General features: G+C 34.2%; 1 protein-coding gene across 1 annotated transcript in view; it reads left to right on the top strand.

Moving 5' to 3' along the window:
• The first annotated feature begins 1675 nt into the window (after positions 1-1675).
• LOC137400497 (uncharacterized) overlaps positions 1676-24085 on the top strand; it is a 40879-nt gene continuing 18469 nt past the window's right edge. Inside the window, exons 1-10 of the mRNA XM_068086823.1 lie at positions 1676-1848; positions 2597-2787; positions 8649-8810; positions 10845-11028; positions 12470-12638; positions 14760-14837; positions 15984-16159; positions 16526-16658; positions 20802-20919; positions 23791-23893. Of these exons, the coding sequence (XP_067942924.1) occupies positions 1676-1848; positions 2597-2787; positions 8649-8810; positions 10845-11028; positions 12470-12638; positions 14760-14837; positions 15984-16159; positions 16526-16658; positions 20802-20919; positions 23791-23893 (1487 nt within the window). The remainder of the gene's footprint in view (positions 1849-2596; positions 2788-8648; positions 8811-10844; positions 11029-12469; positions 12639-14759; positions 14838-15983; positions 16160-16525; positions 16659-20801; positions 20920-23790; positions 23894-24085) is intronic.

Here is a 24085-nt window from a genome sequence, read left to right as displayed (position 1 = left end):
AAATATGTCCGCAGCACTGGAGAGTGTGAGTTCAAATCCAGTTCACAGCGATTTCTCATTCTTAAAACTTCATCGCTATAGCTGGACAGACGGAAGTACAGACCGATGGACAGACAAACATTGCAATTTATATATATAGACGAGCCAATCACTACTTGTGAGTGACTTATTTAATTTCCAATAGAACCATGGATTATTGTCAATATTTACAGATGCTAAAGATTGTGTGGGTTCATCCTATTCTGACTGAAAATAACCCAACAGACAAAATCTTCCACATTTCTCTGCACGACACAAATGAGAAGTGCATCAAAATTATGTCATTCTTTTGTAAAAAGCACACAGAAGTCTACCAAATGAAGCTTTTAGCAGATGGAGGGGTGATGATGACAAAACAGAAGGTGCAATTCTAGTGATTTCTAATTTACTACTTTTTCTTTGTAAGCAGTTCAGTTTTTTTTTGTCAGATTCAAAGACTGTAAGGGTTCACTTTTTTGATAGCAAGTTTTATTTACACGTGAAATACAAATAATGTCATTACAAAATCATCACAACTTTTTCATTACTTGCTGTTTTGCTGATAATGATCTACGTAAATCTACGTATTCTGGTAGAAAGTTAGTATCAATCATCTCATAGAGTAACTCTTTAGTGATAACAGCCTGCACATTCTATTGCAAACTTGACGCGGTAGTCTAATGCCTATTGGCATAAGCACCACTAAATTGATCAATTTTTTCTTCTAAGAAAAGTTTGTCTTAAATTGCTTGAACACAAAAGTAAATGAATGTCTTTCTCTTGTGGGCACACATATTTTATGTGTACGGTGATAAGCATTTGAAATGCTCAAAAGTTTTACAAATCCTGAGCAAAAGCTTCATGACTCTTACCGCGCAGAGGCAAAATCTTTACTCATCATTATATTTCTAGTTATAATAATAAATTTGCTCAGTAGCTCCAAAATACTTTCTATCGGTTTTATAAATTTGCTAGAACCAAAAAATTTCTGCTTCAAAATTTCTACCCTAAAAATTATTTTAACAATCAACCAAAATTTTATGCAATTTGATGATACTTCAATTTTTTAAACCAGTTTTTGTATGTCACATTTATCTAGAATATTTGTATTTTTTGCTTTGGATGTGCTGGAGAAATCTTTTTTCTTTGTGCGCTTTGCTAAATAAAATTTTGCTTTAAATGTACATAGTACAATACAAGTACTAGCTTACCTTTATGTATTTCATGCAGTTACTTTATAACTAAAGTAAGTTGTTGACTGGAAACAAGTGTAAGGTTTGTATCTTATATGAAATTTAAGTCTAACGTATTGAGAGGTATTTCATTAACTTATTGAAGAATGTTGTGCTAGATACACCTGTGTATTAGCTTTTGCTATAAGTTCGCTAACAAATTTTTTTGATGAAAAGATAATTAAAAATATACCACTAATTTTCAAAATAAGCTAATCAGTGTGGTTTAATTTTTATACTTTTGTCCGGTATTTTTATGTTTAATAATTATAATCTATGTGGTACTGTATTATGGAAATATGCTTTTAATGTTTACTTTTTATTTTTTCATGGGCCAATCTTATTAGTTTTTAATCATTCTGAGCCCCTTTTATTTCAACTTTTAACATAAGAAGTTGAATACCAGATTTTATGATGTTATTATTATGCAGGAGTTACCAAACGGGTTTGACCATTTGCAACCTGATCCAAACCGCAGGACCCTTGAACCTGTAGAGATTTCTACTGGTGCAAGCTCGAATATGTCAATTTTGCCTCCAACTACACTTCCATCACTACTGTTAGTGATGTTTACCAGCAGTGCAGCCATCGAACAAGGGTACATACTTTATGTTCATCTAAACTTTTCTTTTTGGGCAGCAGAATTTATTACAGTTTGAACTATTTACGCACATGCTGACTCTTAACTAGGTTATAGGTCATTTTTAGCGGAGATGGACTCACCAAAAATATTATTTTCTCTGAGTTATGCTATTCTAAGTATTTAAGAAAATATTATTTGTCTACCTGTGCTACAAACATCAGTACCATTTGGTATTTCCGCTGAGAAGAAAATTAGGGACTAATGCTACAAATGAAATATACCAAAGCAGTAGTGACTTGTTCGTTTCTAAACAATAAAGTTTATAGCATTTGTCATCAATTTATTCTGAGCTTAACAACGTCTGTTTCTGTAACTAGTTTAGTTCATGACTGTTGTATAAATTTATTGACTAATAATTTGTAATATCCAGCAGCAGCAGGGCTATCAGTGCAATAAAAAATAATTTTTCACCATTAGTTTTTGTTGAGTTTGAAAACAGGCTACCCAAGGACTGGAAATGCATCTGCCACTATAAGTTAAAGCTCTTATCAAGATAAAAGCTTTAACTAATAAAGCAGGGTTGAACAGAATAGAGTTTTTAAATTAAAGTCTTATCAAGTCTAAAATTACTAAAACTTCAAAACTGTTTTTATCACTACTAATTTATTCTTTTAGGAATGTTTAATTCCGTTTAAACTATCACCTCTGCAATTGTTGTCTAAGTGTAATAATTACTTAGTAGGGTACCATAACTTTATTCCAGAGTTTGGGGGTACTATGAGGCAGCTAGGAACTGTAAAGTGTTTATGCTCGGTTCTCTCAAGAGTGGGACAAACATAATAGCTACCTACAGTGTGCTTCCCTATTGGAGTGTGTCTAGGGCTATTGACATTTACTCTGCAACTGACTTCGACTCTCTGGCATTCAGTGCCTGCATCATCTTAGAAGAAAGAGGTAAATTAAAATTACTCTCTTTTGAGATTCGCCAATTTTTTTTAGCATTATCCAGCGCTTTGGTAATGGTCATGTTTACATTCGGTGAAAAAATATTTGATCTCATATTCATTGCTCAAATTTCTCGAAAACCGTCAGTATTTTTTTCAATCATTCTTTTGAATATGAAAGAATTTCTTTCCCTCAGCGGAGATTGTAGCAATAGTTTTTGTTTTGAATAAGGATTTGCTCAGCAAGCAAAAAAAACTTGTAGTTGATGTTTTTACATTAAGTATTAATACTCTATATACCATTTAATAGTAGTAACAAATATAAATTGAATTTCTTGAGAAATCCTGGTCAATGGCCTTGCTGAGAGCATTGCTTAAATAGCAGTTATAATGGTAATGTTTCTTACCACTGTTTATTGTTTGTCAGCACCTGTTTCATGCATGAGTTCTTGTCATTTTTCTTTATAATGTATAGTTTTACTCTCATCAAAGACAGCAAAATCTACTCATCCCGATTTTTGCATTGTTTTGTGGTATCAAACAGTATGAATCGAATTTTATTTTGTCACCCGATTTTTTATGGTGCAATCGCAACCACGATTAAACTGATAATTTCTAACGATGTGAATTATTCATTATTGGCATCATACATGTATATCATTTAACAAGCGATTTCTGTAATATGAAGGATTGAATTTGTAACGATTTCATGGTCAGGCAAATATTTTAGCATTATTTCTTTCAGAGATTCGCTCATTCGTGACACTCTTTAGCCTACTACAGTTACCGTTGTTTGTACCATTATTAGTGATATTAAAAAAGGGTTTAATTTCATTCAATCAGCTGTTTAGTTTAAGCTGAACTGCAATCTGATGGATTACCAAAGGAAAGAAGCTGCATGTAACAGTGCAATTAAAATAGGTTTGTTGATACTCTGAACTGCCTCATAATTGAACACTAGCTGTACAACCCGGCATTGCCCAAGTAATAAAAAAATCTTTGAACAGAAAATTTATTTGTATTTGACATAAAACAGCATTTGTCATTTAACTTTCAAACTACATATCATGTGAAAAGTGTTTTGTGTAATTGAAATAAATTAAGAAAGAAAATTAAAACAGCCTTAAAGGTTTTCAAACTTTGTCAAACAACTTTTAAACTTCATATCACGAGGAAAATGTTTTGTGCAGAACAAATAAATTAAGAAAAATAAATCAACTATAAAAATGTTTAGATGTAAATGTGAAATAATTAGCAAGTAATAGCTAAAGTAAGTCGGTTTTGCTACGATTACGATACAAGACGATTTGGTAATGATGCAATTAATGCGATTGAGAAAACTAAATAAAAATCCCGACTATGTAGAATTAATAATAACAACTGTTGCATAGAAGTGTGTGCATAAAAAAAGTTACCGTTTCATCCGAAGCTATCAATCAAAACTTTTAATACGATGATATTGATACCTTATGATACCGGTACAAATGTAAAAATGGGATAACGTACTGTCTTTGTCTGACCAAATGGAAAGATAATATCAAGGCTCCTCCACGGAGACAATATAGTTGTCCACGTTAGAAAAATTGGCCTTAACTCCAGAAATTGTAATTGAACATTACCAAAATACTTCTCAACAGGGGAGTCGTAAGGTGTGGGCACATCAGTAAAATAATCAGCGTGTACTATAGCTACATATGGCCGGAGCAACACACACACTTATACTTTGAGAAATATATGTATATATATACATATATATATATTTCTCAAAATATATGTGTGTGTGGCTCCGGCTATAGGTAACTATAGCGCACGCTGATTATTTTACTGATGCAGCCATGCGATACGACTCCTCTGTTGAGAAGTATTTTGGTAATGTTCAATTACAATTTCGATGTTTCATCCTTCATGAGCACATATATCAATGATCTATATATATATATATATATATTTCCAGCATTTTATATAATATATATATATATTATATATATATAATATATATATATATATATATTTATATATATATATATATATAAATTGTTTCCTCACCCCGGATACCTCGTATGGGTGGTAAATTCTGCTCTAACTCGGGTCTCCTAAAGACCTGGGAGTTTGAGCACTCGCCTCAAGATCTTAGCTGCTCCCAATAGCGCACTTTTCTGCAACTCACCTGAGTTGATTGTTGTTGGTATTTGGGCAAGCAAAATTTTATGCGCCGGTGTTATTGCGCCCAGTGCCCCAATGACTACTGGGTTTACAGTTGTGCTTACATTCCAGCATTTTTCAATCTCTTCTCCAAGAGGGAGATATTTCTCTACCTTTTTTTTTCTTTGCTGGCTATATTGTAGTCATTGGGTACTGCTATATCTATTATAGTAGCCCTCTTGTTCTCCTTGTCTACCACCACTATATCTGGTTGGTTTGCTAGGACATGCTTGTCAGTTCGGATGTACATGTAGAAGTCCCAGAGGATCTTAGCGCGGTCATTTTCATTGACCTTACCAGGAGCTTCCCACCAGTGTTGTGGTTTATTAAGGCCATACTCATCACATAGACTTCTATACACAACACCTGCGACATGATTATGCCGCTCAGTGTATGCGCTTCCTGCTAGCTGCTTGCATCCACTGATGGTGTGTTGGATGGTCTCAGGTGCAACTTTGCACAGTCTGCATCTAGGATCGTCTCTAGTGTGATAGATTTTTGTTTGGAGTTGCCTTGTTGGGAGCACTTGCTCCTGGGCTGCCATGATTAGTGACTCTGTATTGGCCGTTAGGTTTCCTTTGTTCAGCCACATATATGTCTGGTGAAGATCGCCAACCTTAGATATTTGTTGGTGGTAAGCACCATGAAGAGGTTTTGTGTGCCAGTCAATTTGCTCATCATCAGGGCGTAGGTTCGATGTAAGAGCAGCCGATTGAAATTCAGCTAGCAACTTATCTGAGATGGCCATGGAGGCTGCATATGCTTTGATGCTTTGCTCCTCTTCTTTCACTGTCTGCTGTACACTTTTGAGTCCCCTACCGCCATCTTTCCTATCAAGATACAATCTAGTAGTATCAGATTTTGGGTGGAGTGCTCCATGCATGGTCAGCAGTTTACGAGTTGCTATATCTGTTTCTTTGATGGCTTCCTCAGTCCACTTTTTATGCCTGCTGGATATCTTATTACTGGCAGTGAGTAGGTATTTATTGCCATGACTTGTTTCTTGGCATTGAGCTGGCTCCGTAAGACCTGCCGAAGGCGTTTCTTGTATTCGGTAATGGCTTTGTGACGTACCTCGGCTTCGTGGTTGCTGTTGCTTTGCATAATCCCCAAGTACTTGTACCCTTCTTCTATATTCTTGACGGTACCATTTGGCATTCTTAGGCCATCTGTGAGCATAGAATGGCCTTTCTTAAGAACTAGCCTTCCACATTTCTCAATACCGAAGGTCATTCCAATGTCCTTGCTGTATACCTGAGTAAGGTGTATTAGCAAATCAATGTCCCTTTCTTTGTTAGCGTACAGCTTGATGTCATCCATGTAGAAGAGGTGGTTTATCTTGGTGCCACTCTTAAACTGGTACCCATATTGAGTCTCCTCCAGCATATTGCTTAGAGGGTTTAGGCATATGCAGAAGAGCAGCGGTGATAAGGAGTCACCTTGATAGATGCCTCACTTAATTTTTACATTCGCCAGCTTTTTGCCATTAGCCTCCAGTTCCGTCTTCCATTTGGTCATTGAAATCTTGATGAATGCCACAAGAGCAGGGTGAACATTGTACATACTGAGGCACTCAAGTACCCAACTATGGGGAGTTGAGTCATAGGCCTTTTTGTAGTCAATCCAAGCCATGGCAAGATTGGTTTGCCTTCTCCTGCTGTCTTGACAGACCGTCCGATCCACCAATAACTGATGTTTGGCTCCTCGGGTGTTGCGCCCAATTCCTTTCTGAGCCCTGGTCATATAGTGACTCATGTGTTCTTCCAGTTTGTCTGCAACTATTCCTGAGAGCAGTTTCCAGGTGGTGGGCAAGCACGTTATTGGTCGATAGTTTTTTTGGAATCGGCCCCTGCTTTGGATCTTTTATCAGAAGTACAGTTCGTCCTTTGGTCAGCCATTCTGGATGGTCACCTTGTTCTATTAGGCATTCCATCTGCTTAGCCATTCTAGTGTGAAGTGATGTCAATTTCTTTAACCAGAAGGCTTGAATCATGTCATGGCCAGGTGCTGCCCAGTTCTTCATACGCTGCACTCTGCACTTGATGTCTTCTTTGCTGATGGTGAGTCCTTGCTGAGCCACAGTATGTTGATGGCTCTCTTTAAGCCTCTTCAGCCAATTTGCAGTGGTGTTATGAGTAGTCTCTTTCTCCCAGATGTCCTTCCAGAACTTTGAAGTGCTAGATCGGGGAGGCTCAGACATTGACCTTCACATATATATATATATATATACATATATGTATACATATATATATATATATATATATATATATTTATATATATATACATATATAGATAATTGATATATGTGCTCAATAAGGATGAAACATGGAAGCAAACTTGATATCATATTTTGGTTGAGAGCAGTTTAAAAAATAAACAGATTTAAATATGCACAATTAGTCTTCTCACAACTTAATGTGCTCACTTGGCTCCAAAGAAGTTGCAAGGACAGTGATGTATAGCAGCACAATTCGGACTTCAAACATCATTGCAAGAAAACTGCTATATTTGGCCTCCAGTTTGTAGGAAAATGCTGAATATGCATGCATTGGAAAGCGGAGGAATTTTTCTACAAGCTGATATATTTTACTTGCAGTTAACATATGCATATATTATAATCTAAGCTGCAGTTACTTGGAGCTCTAAGCAATTCTTTTCAATTTGCTTTTAAATGCTTTTTTGAATTTCATCAGTATATCCAACAATGTTGTAAAATAATTCGTTGTGCTGATTCATACATGTATGTTTGCCAATGTTAGCAACTTAAGCTTTATTTTTATACCATAGAAATTGAGATAGGAGCCTATCTTCCTAGCAAGCCCATGTTAGATTACGTTTTTAGAGCTATCAAACAGTATGCTAACAATGCACAAATTTATAAAACAAGTCATAATAATCTATCAAAGGTTAAAAATAAATATGCGAAAGCGAGTGACATATATATACAAATGAAATTTATACTAACTAAAGAATGTAAAATAAAAATATTTCAATAAATTTCTTTACAATGGATGTGTTTTGCCCTGCTGTTACCAGTTTTTCTCTTGTCGTTTTCATTCACTTCATCTTCTGGGTTCTCCATTTTATGCACCTTGTCTTGTAACTCAAACTCTTCTTCGTCACTGCTGAACTAGTCAGCATCATAAAATTTTTTAGTAAAGCTAGTATTTTCGCAAAGAGTTATTTTTAAATTTTTCATAAAAAGGAAAATAAACTTTTACAACTGAGCACTAAAGAATAAAGAATAGCTTTATAATAATAGTAGAAAGTATAACTTAGCCAAACGGGAAATCAATTACTATAATATAATACATAAACTATTAAAAGGGTTTTAAAAAGGTCTATCTACATCCCAATCTTATCACAATCATATTGAGAGCACGGACAGACAACCTGGAATTGTCAGGATACATCATGAAAGGGCTAACTAGTCCTCTTTTGTGTGTCTTCAAAAAGTTCCATAAAGTTTTGTGACTTCTCTTTTAGCCTTTGCATCTCTACATTTCTTACTACAAAACTTGAATAACTATGTTGTTGTTGCATTCTCATGTGTGAATTTATAATTTTATTTATTTTCTTCGATTTAATTTCAATTTTCATTTTATTATTAATCTGGTGTGAAACATTGTTTATATTACTTTTATGTGTAATTACTTCTGTCAATTACAGATGTCAACATGTGCCTAGCTCCTAAGTCAGATGTGCTCATAGTGTCAACGGAGAACAAAATTTCTGTTTACTTCCTTTCACAGCAGAAGTTTCCAGATATTGATGTTACACTGGCATACAGCTTTGACACAGTTGCAGATTTGTTTAGCGGAATGATAGCAGGTCGGTTTGCAGAAAGTTCTCATTTTTTTGCTTGATGTTTAATTTTTTACTTTCAATATAAAATCTAGATAGTTCCCCTTAACATATCAGCTAGTTAATTGTTACTGGAGCATCAACATTAATCTTAGTTGATTTCAAACAAGATATCTTATTTAAGGACCCCCTAGTTTTTACTACAAATTATAGCGGTGTACTTAATAGCTGCAATTAATTATTCAATAGTAATTAATTGAAGGGTTTTTAGATTGCGCAAATGTTAATAATTTTTTATAAAACAAAGACTTACGAAATTTGATGCTTAGCCAAGGCATAAACATGAAAAAAAAACTTCTGTTGCCTTTAATTTTTAAACATTTTTGCTATCTAGTTACCAAAATGTGCTATTATGGTTACCCAGCATAGCATATAATATTAGCACAAGGTCAAAAGAGATTTCAAAAGTGTTAAAAAGCCTATACATTGTTTATTTATTTTGCACCAACTTTTGAGTGGTGGTTATAGGATTACACTAATCAGTTTTTTTGTACATTTTGTAGAGTGAGCTAGCTAGAAATTGGTCTATTAGTCAAATAGACAATCTTGAAAATTGCCAAAATAATTGGCTTTTGTTAGAAGTCACCTGTTTCAAATTTATTTTCATGAATGGACGGACGATTTTGGAATAATCTAGTTCAAAAGAGGAGTAATTTTTATTTGCCTATACAGCGTTGCACCTGCTTCTGGTCAATGTTTTGCAAATATATTTCTGTTCATTTTCGTGAGTTTAAAATATGTGGTCAAAATTGCAGAAAGATAACATTGACACCACAATCGATTTGTAGTGTTATTTGCTGCTGTAAATGCAATAGAAATCTATTCCGTCAGTTAACATTCAATGCGCTTTTCATTTTATCTCTGCGCGTTTTCAACTTGGTATAGGATTTGTAGTTTTACTTGTCAAACAGTGTTTGGTCAATATAATGTGTTGCAGTTTTATTGATTTATACTCTTGGAAACTTTTTCCTAGTTAATGAAAATTCTAGTAAAGGGTTAACACGAATCTATCAAAATGCTTAGTAGCCAGTTACTTTCTTCAAGCATTGTGGTTTTATCTTCTCCAAATATGAAACTTAAGGTATAAGGGCATTCGAGAGTTACTGCTAGCGTTTGCACATTAAACAAGTCCTTTTAGCATGCGGAAAAGACATGCATCTAAACAAAACGAGGTTGATTTACCTATATCTCTAAACAAAAGATTTGGGAAATAGTCAAGAAATAAACAAATATTCCTTTTTCTTGTTGCTTTACGCTGCGTTGGAAGAAAGATACCGCAAAAATATGAAATACAAAGTTGAACGAATGATTAAAAAATTAAGTAATGAATTTTATATGTTATTATAACAAATAAAATAAATTTTGCTTCTTTTTAATAGTTTATGGTATTGCTATGGATCAAAATATAGCAACTTACCATTGTGTAATTGGTGTGTTTCAACAAGCCCTTTTTAGTGGTTGTATGTTACAGTAGTATTTTAGCAACCATTTTGGTTAAATGTTTTAAAAGTTGATTTTGCCATCACTGTTTTTCTAAACTTTTTATTATAATATGTTTTGGCAGTTACTGTGCAGTTGGTCAATTTTTCCCACAACTTAACCAATCAGGAATTATGAAATTACACGCCAATGTTAGTTAGTAGGAAGTAGAGCAGGTTTTTGTGAGCGAGACTCATTAATGCTTACCTGGACATTATTGTCTTCAAAACTGCTCAAAGACTTTCTACCTCTACCATGATTAACTTAATACACGTGAATGCACATGCTTTCACGTCATCCTATATGCGAACCTGAGTATTTTGAAATTCAATTTTTATCATTAGTCTCGCAAAAAAGGAGGTTACACTAAAAATCTTTTACTCAAACCATTGTTTTCAAAGCTATCATTTCAGCTATGTACCAAGATAAGTCAAGTACTCTTGCAACTAAATTGAGCTTTTTAAATTGTGGCAAATTTAATTGCTGGGCATATGGTATGATCATCCAAGCTTTGCTTTTCAGATCCACGAGGTTTCCTATTTACGCTCTCTCAAGAAGTAGCTTCTACTACCATCTGGGATCTAGCCATCGATCCTAACAGTTGTCAAAAAGTAGACAGGTCTACCAAAGGAGATAGAGCTGTCATTGAGGCAATAACACATCTGGAAGCTCCTGATTATCATCCGGTTATTCTGCAAGGAGATGGGTTCGTTTTTTATTGCATATCTCTTAACTTTCGGTCTTGTGCTGTCTACTTGTTTTTAAGCAAACTGTGCGTCGTTCAGCGCAATGCCGTGTGTTAGCCATTTATCGCTTCAAAATTTATATTTGAGCATTTTGAAATCATGTTGATATATTAGTTGTTTTCCTAAGAATATTCTCTGCAGTAAGTTGTGTGCAGTAAAAGGTGTTGTTACTGAAATAAGAATGATGTAATCCAAACGTTGTTTGCTTAAATTACTACTCATGATTAATTGCTAGTTTTAGGCACCAGTAGCCTGAGAGTCTAGTGTGTCGTGGAAAATCGTCAGGTGTAACATCCGTATGTACCATTATTCTGAGATTTTGAAAGTTGGGAATTTAAATCCTTTGTGGTGTAATTTTTTCCCAACCTTCGATTCGTGGCTTTATACAAATGGATTAACACAGCTCTTCTAATACGGAAGATTAACTTTCCACAATTTGTCTTCACCATGCAATTAAAATTTTTTAACTTATCTCATAATTGTCGTAGTAGAATGAGTACTTAGTGGTTTTGCGCTTTCATTTTTCTATATTTCTTTGTCTTTAGTTTACTTTACCGATTTTACATTAATATATATCTGTAAGTATGCGGAAGCATCACTAGGCCTGTATTCCCTGGTTGCAAGTTGGGGCTGCAAGTGTTAGGCAACTAGTTAGAAACGCCTGGGGGTTGCGGGAGCTGTGAAAGACCATCCAACGTGGGTTGGGGCAGCGCTCTGAAGCTCCGGACCTTTTAGGCATCAACAACCCTCCAAGTATGCATAAATGCAATCAATTGTAAGCATCAAAATTTACATAAATATATTGTTTATGGTTTGTGGTAGGCAAAACTTTTTCTTTATTCAACAAACGATATAAAACTCATGACGCTACAGATTTCTGTAAGGGACATTGACAGAACAAGAGCTATTACTTATTTATTGCAATCGCTCTTGTTCTGTCAATGTGTCCATGGCAGGAATCTTTCAAAACTGATTCTGTATCTGTTTCAACATCTTTATATATGGGTAATATTAGAAGATTATTTAGATGAGCCTGCCTCATAGTCCTCCTCATTGATGCTTTGATTCGTTTCAATGCAGAAAAAGATCTCTCACTCACTGCATAATATCAGGCAAAACCAATACTAGGTTAGTGAGCCTCTCCACTTCATCGCACTAGTTAATTAGTTGTTGGAAATTCCGCCCAGCCGCTCAAGGAAATACGGGCCTGAGCATCACCGTTAAATTTCTTTTTAAAGTGCGAGAGAAATAGGTGAATTATACAAGTCTGATGTCACGGTTGTATTGGGGAGCATTTATCGATATGGTTTTTATTAATTAATATGAATATTAAATTTATTAATATATGAAAAGTTCTATTGAGATAGTTTCCTTAAGTTTTTACTCTGCATCATGTTTCAGATGTATTTGGGATTGTCGGACAAACAAACTATTCTCTCCAATGTTGACGGAATATGAAACGGCATACGCTGCTTTCTGTGCTCCGGGTGAAGGAAAGTGGAAACACAGAATTATACTTGGTTGTTCACTGAGTATCTATGTATTTGGAGTGAATACACCATCTGATCCGGTAAGAAATTGTATAATGGTTTTGATATTTGATTTTAGATGATCTTTCTAGTCCTAAGTGCGTTCAACAGTTAGGGAGAGAATTTCACTAAATCTTTAGGGGTTAAATTTTTACACAAATTTTGAGAGATTTTCGGAAACACTGACATTCAATAACTTTTAAGCTTTTATAATGCAGCATTGGTCTGTTTTGTCCACGACGCTTGGGCACCATTTATTTAGACTCAAACTCAGACTGAGTTCTCAAGGAGGTTCTGTTTTTTATCAAGGTCAATGTTTCTCAGATCAAAATTTGTGCATTTTGAGTTTTCTCAAAAATCTATTGCATCAAGAAAATATTCAGTGTAAACTTGGTTACCATTGACCTTAGTACAAAATATTTAATGATCAATCAAATATTTCGCTTTTATCTCTTATCAAGAAACTTGAATCAGTTTACATCAAGGGAAGTTAAACGCCATCGTTTTGAACTTATTGAAGTTGTCAACAGAAGTATGATTGTAAATTTTTACAATTTCGTTTTTATGCAGCTGATAAGTCATGCAGAATTGAAGTCACATTTGTTGACTTTTTTAGTAATGTGCACATTACAAAGTTTGAATAGTGTTGCAGTCACATAATGGAGCAAGGCAGAAAAACTGATTTATCTTTGTATTACTGAACATTTGGTTAGTAGGCTGAATGATTCCTCTCTGTGTAACTGAACATTGGGTTAGTAGACTGAATAATTCACCTCCACATTTTATGCGTGTTTCTTGTACGGTCCAGGCTAATATAATAGTTGTAAACTAATTTATCCATATCTTTCATCAATGCCATGCCAATGTGCATCGCTATCCAAAATGCTCACGATTTTTTTTTGCAGAATTCTAGTGAATTCAGAATTAAACTAGAAATCTACTAGATAGTAAAATAGCTTTATTATTGTGATTTGTATTTGACTACCATCAGACTTTTCCTAATGAATACAGCCAAAATTTGCTTCTTATTTGAAAAAAAAAACACATTTATCTCAAAAACCAGGTATGAAAAATTTATATGTAAACTGAGCAGTGTCAAAAAATTTGTTGTAAAAGCTCATTTAATTAATCCTTAGATTCAGAATATATAGGTACATGTATGTTTTTTTGTCCTCGAAATCACTTTTTATTACATTATAACTTTCATAGTTTTTCTCTATACAATAGACTAAACCTAACATGGACAGTTAAAAGGCTTTAATGATCAAATTTGTTCAAATTTTATCTTTTTACAAAAAATCCATTTTATATGAGAGAAAAATAATCAAAGGTATTTGTGTAAGTCTTTTAGCAGAAAGAAAGGATTTTTTAAAAACTAATCCAAAGAGTGAATCAACAAGGTATTAAAAATTAATTTGTTCACTAGTTTTTAATTGATGATGAATAATGGCTAACAAGCTGTTGATTGAAGGTTTGCTCGCAACCAAATTCACATTACAGTTATTTGGTATCCAAAACTTCACCATGTTTTACTCAGCTGTATTGTAGGTGCAAAATATGTAGAAATATGATTGCAGGCTCCTAAAAACTCAAAAACGAACAGTTAATCACAGCCATCACGAAAATGCTGTAGATTGGAATCTCTTTCCAAAACGGCTCAATTGGGACGTCGTTGAACAAAATGGCTTCTGTTTACACTTTCATGCAACCTCAAATAACTTGTGCATGTCTATTATAACTGTAATGTGAATTTTCTTGCAAGTAAACCTTTAAATTGTTGCAGTCGGTATAGCTTATTACAATGTATATTCTCACTGCAGATGTTTTTTTTAATGAAATTTGTGTTCATCATCAGAGGTGGCAGTTTTTACACAGTGCATAAAGTAATTGCATTTTCTTGAAAAGAGTGAATTAGAAGAGGGAATAAAATCCTAACTGAATCAAATGAAAAGCTGCATTTATTGCTGCCAAAAATTATTTTTTATCGTCTCAAAACTCTCCTTTTTTGTCTTTTAGTCAAATATTGTTGCATAAGTAAATTACCAATTTAATAGTGATAAAACATTTATGTTTGTGTGAGGCAATAATAATAAACTGCTAGTTTTAAGACTACCATTCACTTAATATATGAAGGCTGCATTTTGCTGTTGGTTCTTTTGTAGCTAGGAGAGCTTGAGATTGAGACACTGGTAAAGGAGGAAGTGAATGCTTCAAGAGTATTCTTAAATGCTGATGGAAAGGTGAGCAAGCTTATTATTAAGTAATTGACGTCTAATAAAATCTGATAGCTATCTAGCTGTCCACAGAGGAAATTTTTTTATGTGCAATATTATTGTAAAATAGCAGTTTTTCAGAAAACCTTTTAGCTAACAGTAATGTTTTTTAATATTTTAGATTTTAATTGATTTCAAAAAGATCTCATTGAGATATATTGAAAAAAACCATCTAGATCGGTCCACTCTGTTTATTTGTATAGGATTTCTACTAAATGTTGTACAAAAATTAACGGTCTCACAAATAACCAGTTTCCTTTACATATAATTTTTTTTGAATGTCTCTCAATATTTGGTTTTACTCTGAGGTCACACATATTTGGCTTCGCAGTACTAATTGTAGTTTTGCTAGAAAACTATTTGCGTTATGACTATACCAAATTCGAAAAATTTATATGTTTAGTATCTGATTGCACATCACAAGTGATTAAGATAGCATTGAATTAGTTTTTTGATATCATTTGTAATACATATTTGAAATATTGTCACAAGCAGAGAACACATAATTACAAAAATATGCTCTCAGCATTAAGTTCTGATCGTGAATTTAATTTAAAAAAAGTTAAAAGAAGTATATCCAAATAAAGATTTATTTACACTTTCAAATATGTCTGATGGAAACTCAAAGATGGCTCAATTTGACACATTTATAAAGGAATAATGACTTTGCCCAAACTTGGGCTTTAATGCAATAAAGTTTTTACATTTGGGAAACATAGGTTAGTCAAAGGGCATGGCTACTCTTTAATAGTAAAATATAATTTCAATTCAAGTTCACATTTGTGTGGAGCTTTTAAGTGTTTCTTTCTGCTAGAGAACAATGGTAGGAGCCTTAAAATTTCAAGAAAACTCAGTTGCCTTTTTAAAAGCTCTCAAGATGATTCAGACTCTTTGGTAACCACCTCAGTCAATGCAGCTGTTTTACTAAAAAATGTTTTTAAAAATAACAGAAGTAGCACTTATCTGTTGGCTTAAAGTTGATGTGTAACGACCAATTCACAAGTATATGGATACTACTGAAACTTGCTGCATCTGGTCTATGCTGTTGAAAGTAAATCTTGCAGTTCTTATTGTTAGATGCAGGTGCTTTAAATTTATTGATAATATTTTTAGATGATACTCGCTGACTCACGCGATACCACATTGTATTGGTTTGATTCAAACCTACCGTCTGCAAGGATGCTCACGCAGCACGATTTTATGAATCCTCCTGAAAGCAAAGACACTAAATTTGAGGAGTTGCAAATTTACAGCCATGACGTGCTCTTCGCAGATGAAATCCTGATTGTGTAAGTAAAAACTAAAGCAGACATTTAATTCAGCAGTTTGATTAGCTATATCAACTATGTTAGTACGTTTGAGATACGGTGAAGAATTTGCAAGTCCTAGCTGCTAAGTGTACTTGCATGTCAGCGTGAGCTTTATTTATTGATATGTCATTATATGATTGACAATGCGCCCTAATTTTACTTTCAGCATTATCTAGTCACTGATATTGTTTACGTCTTCCAACATCTAGAGGTTGGAATTCACTGATACAATCATCCCCCCTCTGTTTGACTTATGTTAAGCTTTAGTTCATTGGTTACACCATAAACCAATAAGCTTTGATGGTGCTTTTTTCATACTATAATTATGAAGTAGCATTATTACAGGAGTGGAGGTGAGATCAATGCTGAGAATCCTCAAGGAAATAGAAAATCTGTCACCTTATTCTACAGCACTTCCGAGGTCAAGCTCATCAAAAGAATTCCGGAAATGTCTTTTCACACTTGCGTATACTTTAAGGTAGTGTGTTTATGCATGTGTGGGTGCGCACATGTGTGTGCATGCATGTGTGTGTGTGCGTGCGCTTGTCTGTGAATGCGCATGCGTGTGTGTATGTTTGTGTGTGTTTCTAAAAGCAAGTTTCTCATGTTTAAGATAAAATTTTGTGTAAAAAACAAAAGAAAATCTAAAAACCACGTGTTTTGATGCTAGATAAATATAAAAAAACGCTTTTCTCATCCTTGTTAACCCAAGTAGGTGATAATGTCTTCTCAAGTTTTGGTTTTTTCACTAGAGAGTTTTAGCACTCGGCTCAAGATCTAAGTTGTTCCCAATAACATACTTTTCTGTAATTCACTTGCATTGATTGTTGCCGGTATTTCAGATAGCCACATTTGATGTGCAGGTTTTATTGCATCCAAGCTCCAACAACTATTAAAACCACAGTTGTTTTCATATGCCAGCATCTCCTTTCCGAGTGAGAGATATTTTTCGCAGGCTATTTTTCAGTCATTTGGTACTGCTGTATCGATATACATCTTTATATAGATAAGTTCATGTGTCTTCGTTGAATTGTTGATTCCAGTTTAATATACTTTAAATTAGAGTTTATTTTCAGCTTAGATTCAGCGTATTCAGTTTTAAGTATGGTTTATCTGAAAGGTTCTGCTTACTTATGGTTACGAACATATATTTGGCTATGTAATTAAGCCTAGGTAAAGGTTTTTACGTTAGCAGTTGCTTGTGTAGACTAACAATAAGTGATTGTTGTTCTTAGTTAATCCACTAGAAGATATAAAGTTAGAAAAAATAACAGAATGGATAATGACAAGGGAGGGTAAGCGGAGGTGGAGTGCATGTTATTCTTTATACTCTTATGTTATTATTATGATTGTATGTGGCTGTAATAGTCGTTTGCTAACAACTGAAAGAATTTAAGAGTCACATAAATTGTCTTTTTATAAACTTACAGTTTAGACTTGAATACAAAAAATTTCCACATAAACTTGCCTATGAACCCTTTTTACTTTCTTCAATGCAAAATTCTCAAAATCCTTACTATAATAAGAGCTGTTTCTGTTCATCCATCTGTCCAAAGCAGCGCTAATAGCGTTGAGAAAAAATTGCCTTGCACAGGACTTGAAGTCAGGCACGCCATTTAACAGACGGATATGCTAACCACATAGATATATATACCTAGATTGGCCAATAGGGAGAAAGCCTGTCAGACTTAAATAGCACGACGTAACGTCACTGTATTGTACCTCATGCTTGACTGCACTGTTGTTTACAATGAATCTAATGGGAAGAAGGTAACAAAATTACATTTATTTTTGCATAAAAACCTTCTTGTATACATAATCCAGTAAAATAAAGCAGTTCTGTGATAATATCTGATAACCACCATAGATTAAAACTATAAAAGCTATTAATTGTTGCACACAAATCATGAGCCATCATGGCTTTATTTGCCACCCTCTCTTATCCCCATTCTCTCTTTTCCCCTTCTCCAAAGAATAAGTTAGAAGGGGAAAAGAGAGAAGGGGAATGAAGAGGGGAGGGGAAATAGCCCACCCACTCAAAGAGCCAGACCCTGGCTAGGTAAATAGACTAATATGCTGAACTAAACATGACTAAATATGATGAGTATGCAAGTATGTCTGAAGTCAAAAATGAGACAGAATGATTATTTTACAGCTGGCTATGTAGCTGGCTAGGTAACCAAAGCTGAAGTGTAATGATTGTATCACTAACATCGTGGATGTTACCAACGTTGATGTAAACCAAGCAACGAATTCCCTAATCACAGTTAAGAATCAGGGTGGCTTGACTTTGTCTTGCCTGTGGCGATTGAGGTTTGCAACCACAGCGAGAAAGCGACAAGAGTGTTGCTGAGTAGTGCTGGATTGGTGAAAAACTTTGCCAGGCTAGCACTAATTGCCACCATTAAGAAGCCAGTCACGAAAGGACAATACCAAGTTATTTGTACAATACGCAAAAGCAAGTTAAAGGTTGACTTGCAACAAAATTCACTTTGCAGTTATTTGGTATCATAAGATTCACCATGTCTTACTCTGTTGTGTTGTAGGTGTGAAATATATGAGAAGGTGATTACAAGCTCTTAAAAGCTAAAAACTTATACAGTCATACAGTCATACTTCAACTTACGAGCTTAATGCGTTCCAAGACTGAGCTCGTATGTTAATATAACATGTTGGTGCAATTTATTTATATATCGAACAATTAAATATATATTGCTTGGTTTCCATACTCTAAAAATGCAAATAAAACACTCAAAACAAGATATTGTAACAGAAAGAACATGTTGGTTATTGTTATAATTTACCACATGCTTTCAAAAAGCAACAATTAAAAAATAATACAAGGAAATGTGATTATTTAAAATGTAAAATTAAATACATACAATAGCAGCTAATGCTAGCATTTGCGAGGGAGGGAGATATAAGTTATCCTTCATTACAACAGTTGTCTTTGATAAATTTTAATTTTATCAATGTCTTAAAAGACAAACTCAGAAGCGAACCTAAAAGCAAACTTTCATTTCTAACTTGCCGTAATTAAAATTTCTTTGGCGTTCGTAGTTTAAAGTTTCTCGCTGGTTAGCTAATTTTCCCTTTGTTTCGCTTTCACGACTAGCCGGCCGTCTTAAAATAAATCTATCTAAATACGTTCGCCTTTGTCGCCCTTTCAACATGTTGCGATTAGGACGAACACAGGTGTCGTCACAAAGGATTAATGCACGACCACTAGCCAACTTGTCCGAATGTCTATTTTTATAGTTTTGATAGATAGCACCGGCCTTTTCACGTAGAATCATTTCAGTTACGCTGTCACCGGACAATTGTTTATCTTTTATCCAATTAAATGCCTGAGCAGTCTCTCCATCAGCGGTCGTGAAGATCGCTGCGCCGTTTAGAAACTATGGTTAGTCCTTTTGCGAACTAAATGCCCTGAATATAATTCTTCTGTTTGATAATTGTGGATGTATTTCTGTCATATTGCTGAGCTACGTAGCTCAATCACGCATACACATTTCGCATATTTTTCAATAATTTTCTGTTTAATATCAACTGTTATCATTTGCTTTTGCTTTGCATCATCTTTCATTTCACTGGCAAACTTTCAGTCAACGCAGAGTACTTTTAATTCACATACAGTGTAATTCTGTACTGAAAATCGCTCACAAAAACGCAGTACCAAAGTATAAACCTGAGTAGTTGAAAAATACAGAGTGATGCTGTTCTCATTAAAACACCTTCGGCATACTTGGCAACCGATTCACGTGCTCATATCTCAAACATGGCTCGTATGTTAGTACTGAAACTAGCTTATAAGCTGGCTTGTATTTCAAGTTTCTCATACGTTGGAGCACTCGTAAGTTGAAGTATTACTGTACTTAGTAATGTTTAGTTCAACATGATATTAGTCTTTTACCTAGCCAGGGTCTGGCTCTTTGGGTGAGTTGGCTATTTGCCCCCCCTCTCCTTTTCCCCTTCTCTCTTTTTCCTTGCTCACTTCTTCTTTGGAGAAGGGGAAAAGAGAGAATGGGTATAGGAGAAGGTTGCAAATAAAGCCCTGATGGCTCATGATTTGTGTGCAACAATTCATAGCTTTTATAGTTTTAATCTATGGTGGTTATCAGATACTATCACAGAATTGCTTTAGTTTACTGGATTATGTATCCAAGAAGGTTTTTATGTGAAAATAAATGTAATTTTGTTACCTTCTTCCTATTAGATTTATTGTAAACAACAGTGCAGTCAAGCATGAGGTACAATACAGTGACGTTACGTCGTGCTATTTAAGTCTGACAAGGCAACCGATGGGAATAGCTATTATTGGTCAATCTAGGTTTATATATCTATGGCTAACCACTACGCTGCCAGGCCAACTGCCACTTAGTGAATTAATTATGCACATACTGATCATTCATGATGGTCTCTCATGATGCGCAAGGCTCTCAAGCGTATTAGTTTATTTAATAGTAAGATAAATGTTTCAAGTGTATTAGTCACCAAACCAAAATATCAACTATTGAGCTAAAACAAAGCATCTCTTCGTTAGCTACCATTTACCTAAAATAAACAGTTGGAATATCTAGTAAAATTTCCTGCCAATAATATATGGAAGCTTAATTTGTAGGCATACAAACTTGCTGTAATGCAAAGCAACTCCCAACTGCAAATATTGAAGGTTGGAAGCACAAAGGATCTCAACATTTTCACAACTGCTTTGGAAAAGAAATATGGGAGCCCGTCGAGTAAGTAAAACTATTAAACTGGCTAAATATGTTTGATATTCTACTTTGATATACAAAGTTTTTACAGGTTTTAACTAGTATGTTCTGTAGCATAATTTATCTAACATATTAAATTGTACGAAAATCACATGATATTAGTATCCAATGCATGGGCATAATTTGTATTTTTAATATCAAAATTGAATTTGGAATGTGCCTGTCTATAGCAGTCTATGCACCCCGAAGGCTGAAAAGCATTGGTTGTGCTTGTATCACCACTTTACTCCTATTTAACTATTGTGAAAAAGAAACGATTTTATGCGTAACTGTACATTACATCGAATAAACCCTTTTTTAAGTAAACTCTTTTTTAAAACCCCATTTTAGCATTTTTGAAACAATTTGTTTTTGCGGGTCTTGTGCATAACCCTCCAAAAGTGTTTTTCACTCTAAGGCCACCTGATACCTTTTCAAGCTGATGACATGTTTCTTAGCATTTCACTTTTGTATCTATTTTGCAGTTAAAATATGCATAGAACACATTTTTCCATTTTACATGTAATATAAATGATTTCTAAAAGTAATAAATTTTAAAATAGCTAATCCTTACTAATTGTCTGTATATTTTTAGCTAGCAATGAGAGTTACCCAAAATATCGAATTTCAATCCATCACTGAGCGAATTTTAAAAATTCATCATATTGGCTCATCAAAAATTTTGTTGACATTTGTAGTATTTTCATTTATAATAATTCAGAAAAGTTAGGTAAATTTTCATTATGGTTCTCTTCTCCTAGTAGGAAAACTTCTGCTTGTGATTGCCTTATTAACACACAAATTTTCAAAACCTTCTGTTAGGCTATTCACTATATAATGTGAAGACTTGCAATTAACTCCCCATTGACAAGTTACATGTAGTGATATTTGCTTCAATTTACTAGTTAGATTCACTCTATATAGAAGTGTGTGTTAGCTCACAAGTCAAGGTTTTTGCTGCAAGGTAAAACATGGATATTATGGATATTATAGTTTTGAGCATACAAGGTCTTCAACTTTTTAAATATCTAAATTAAACCATCATTTGCGTGAGTGAACAACCTGTGTATTTGTACTTTAGCTGAAGTTGTTTTAGTGTTAGGAAAATATCATTGGTAACAATCGACCAATAGCAAAGTCTACTTATTTTGAGGAAAATATTTGCAGAGCAGTCAGATATATTGTAATAGTGTAACCATTCTCACTATAATAACAGCGGCGTCTATCTGACTCTGCCCGTCTGAAGCCAAAGTTAGACTACTTTTCAATTGATGTCAAACTCATGACATTAAGCCTAAGGACATAACACTGTACCACCTGCATCAATCTATTGCCTCAGTGAATCAACATTGTAATAGCTGCATCAATCTATAGCCTTCTAAGGTTTTACAATAACCGTGCAAATGGTGATTATCTGTGCTCTAACTGTTCTGCCAGGTTATAGTTGCTAATAATTCTACCTTACTAAAAAAAGTTGGTAGCAGCTAATGACCTTGCAAGTTGTCGTTGTTATACTTAAACAGCAGGTCATTTATCTAATTTATGGTTGTTTGTGTAGAAATTTGTTTTAGATAAACTTATATTTACATGTACTTGTCACAGTATGTAATCTTGCGTGGATAATCATAATAGGTACGGGTCGTCCTCGACTTATGGCCACGTTTGGTTTCCGGTCGGTTGTAAACCGATTTGGATGTAAGTTGAATCTGTATAATGTCACTTAAAACTTTGAATGCAATACTATAGAACTAATTAGTGATTGTATCAGGCTAATCGTAGTTATTTTTTTAACACAGTCTTGATACTTCGATGTATGTGAAAAATGTTTTTGCATTTTTGATGAAACCTGTGCTACTACGTATTTGAGGCTAAAAATTTGAGGCAATTTTGGTTACACACAATTTCTCATTATTTGCGCGAGAAATGCAAGGAGTTTCGGTAAGATGTAAAAAGTTGCAGTCAGAAAGCACAGTGGAAGGTATTGAACAGCCACAAGAATATGAAATGGTTCCGAATGAACGCAACAACGGAACGTAGTTGGTTGAGCAAACCATGCTAATATGGTTTTAAAAATGTTAATTTTTGTTTTAAAATGTTAATTTTGGTTCCTGAATGTATTATAAATCTATATATGGTTTGTTTATGTCATTTGTTATTGAATATATATTTGTAGCATTTGATTGATTATTTTATAGTTTATAAGTTTGCAGTTTTTTAGTACATTATTTAATGGCGCCATTGCAGTAATCTGAATCGGCTTTCGATGGATTGACGCTCATTAACCCTTTTCTATTGCACATAAAAAGCCAGTGTCGGCTTGCGCCACGCTTTGAGCTGAGCTGCCTGACCTTCTCACGGACATGGTCATAAAGTCGAGTAGACGTATTTTGCATAGGTTGTAAGGCGCGACTTACTGTATTTAATTTTTCACGAACACATTTTTCACTAAGCAATCAACGTTTATAGCGTGCTGCTGTTTATCAATATAAGAGCTATCATATTCTTATTGCAATTGGTTGAAAATGATAAATGTTTAACATTACTTGTATGTATATTTGACTATCATCAATCTTGGTGAAACCTTATAAGAGTTTTGTACATTAAATATCTTGCTTTAGTTGTCTTAAAATATAAAACAGGCCAAACTATTTCAGTTTTTTACATGAGTTTGCATATCAATATTATTCTCAGCTGGAGTGAAAGTTTGTAGACAGAATGATTTGATTGCACTATCACATAAATGACGGATGAGGAAGATAAATCAAAAGTTAGTTTTAACATAAATTAACACATGAAATGCTATCACTTTATCAAGTTCGTAACATTCTTTTGCCAAATCTTAAAATACATTTGTAGTGCTAGACAACTACAGTATACAAGAAAGCAGATACAATACAAATTCACAGCCATACCTTTATTTCCTTACGGAAGATGCTCAGCTGCTAAGGCTGGATCCCCGGTATGTTTGTACCATGAATTTATTTGTTGTGCTTACAATCTGGCAAGAAAACTTCTAACTCTGTTAAAAGATGGCTAGCAGGTCTTGTATATGAGTAGCTTTCTGCTTGAGGGGCTCCCATTGTAAACACAAAATTCTAACTGTTTATTTAATGGCTTCTGTTTTTTGGTTCGAACCACATCTAAAAATCAA

Source organism: Watersipora subatra, chromosome 7 (genome assembly GCF_963576615.1).
Source record: "Watersipora subatra chromosome 7, tzWatSuba1.1, whole genome shotgun sequence".
Classification (NCBI taxonomy): domain Eukaryota; kingdom Metazoa; phylum Bryozoa; class Gymnolaemata; order Cheilostomatida; family Watersiporidae; genus Watersipora; species Watersipora subatra.
Note: the sequence above shows the minus strand (reverse complement) of the source record. Positions and strands in the feature narration are given on the sequence as shown.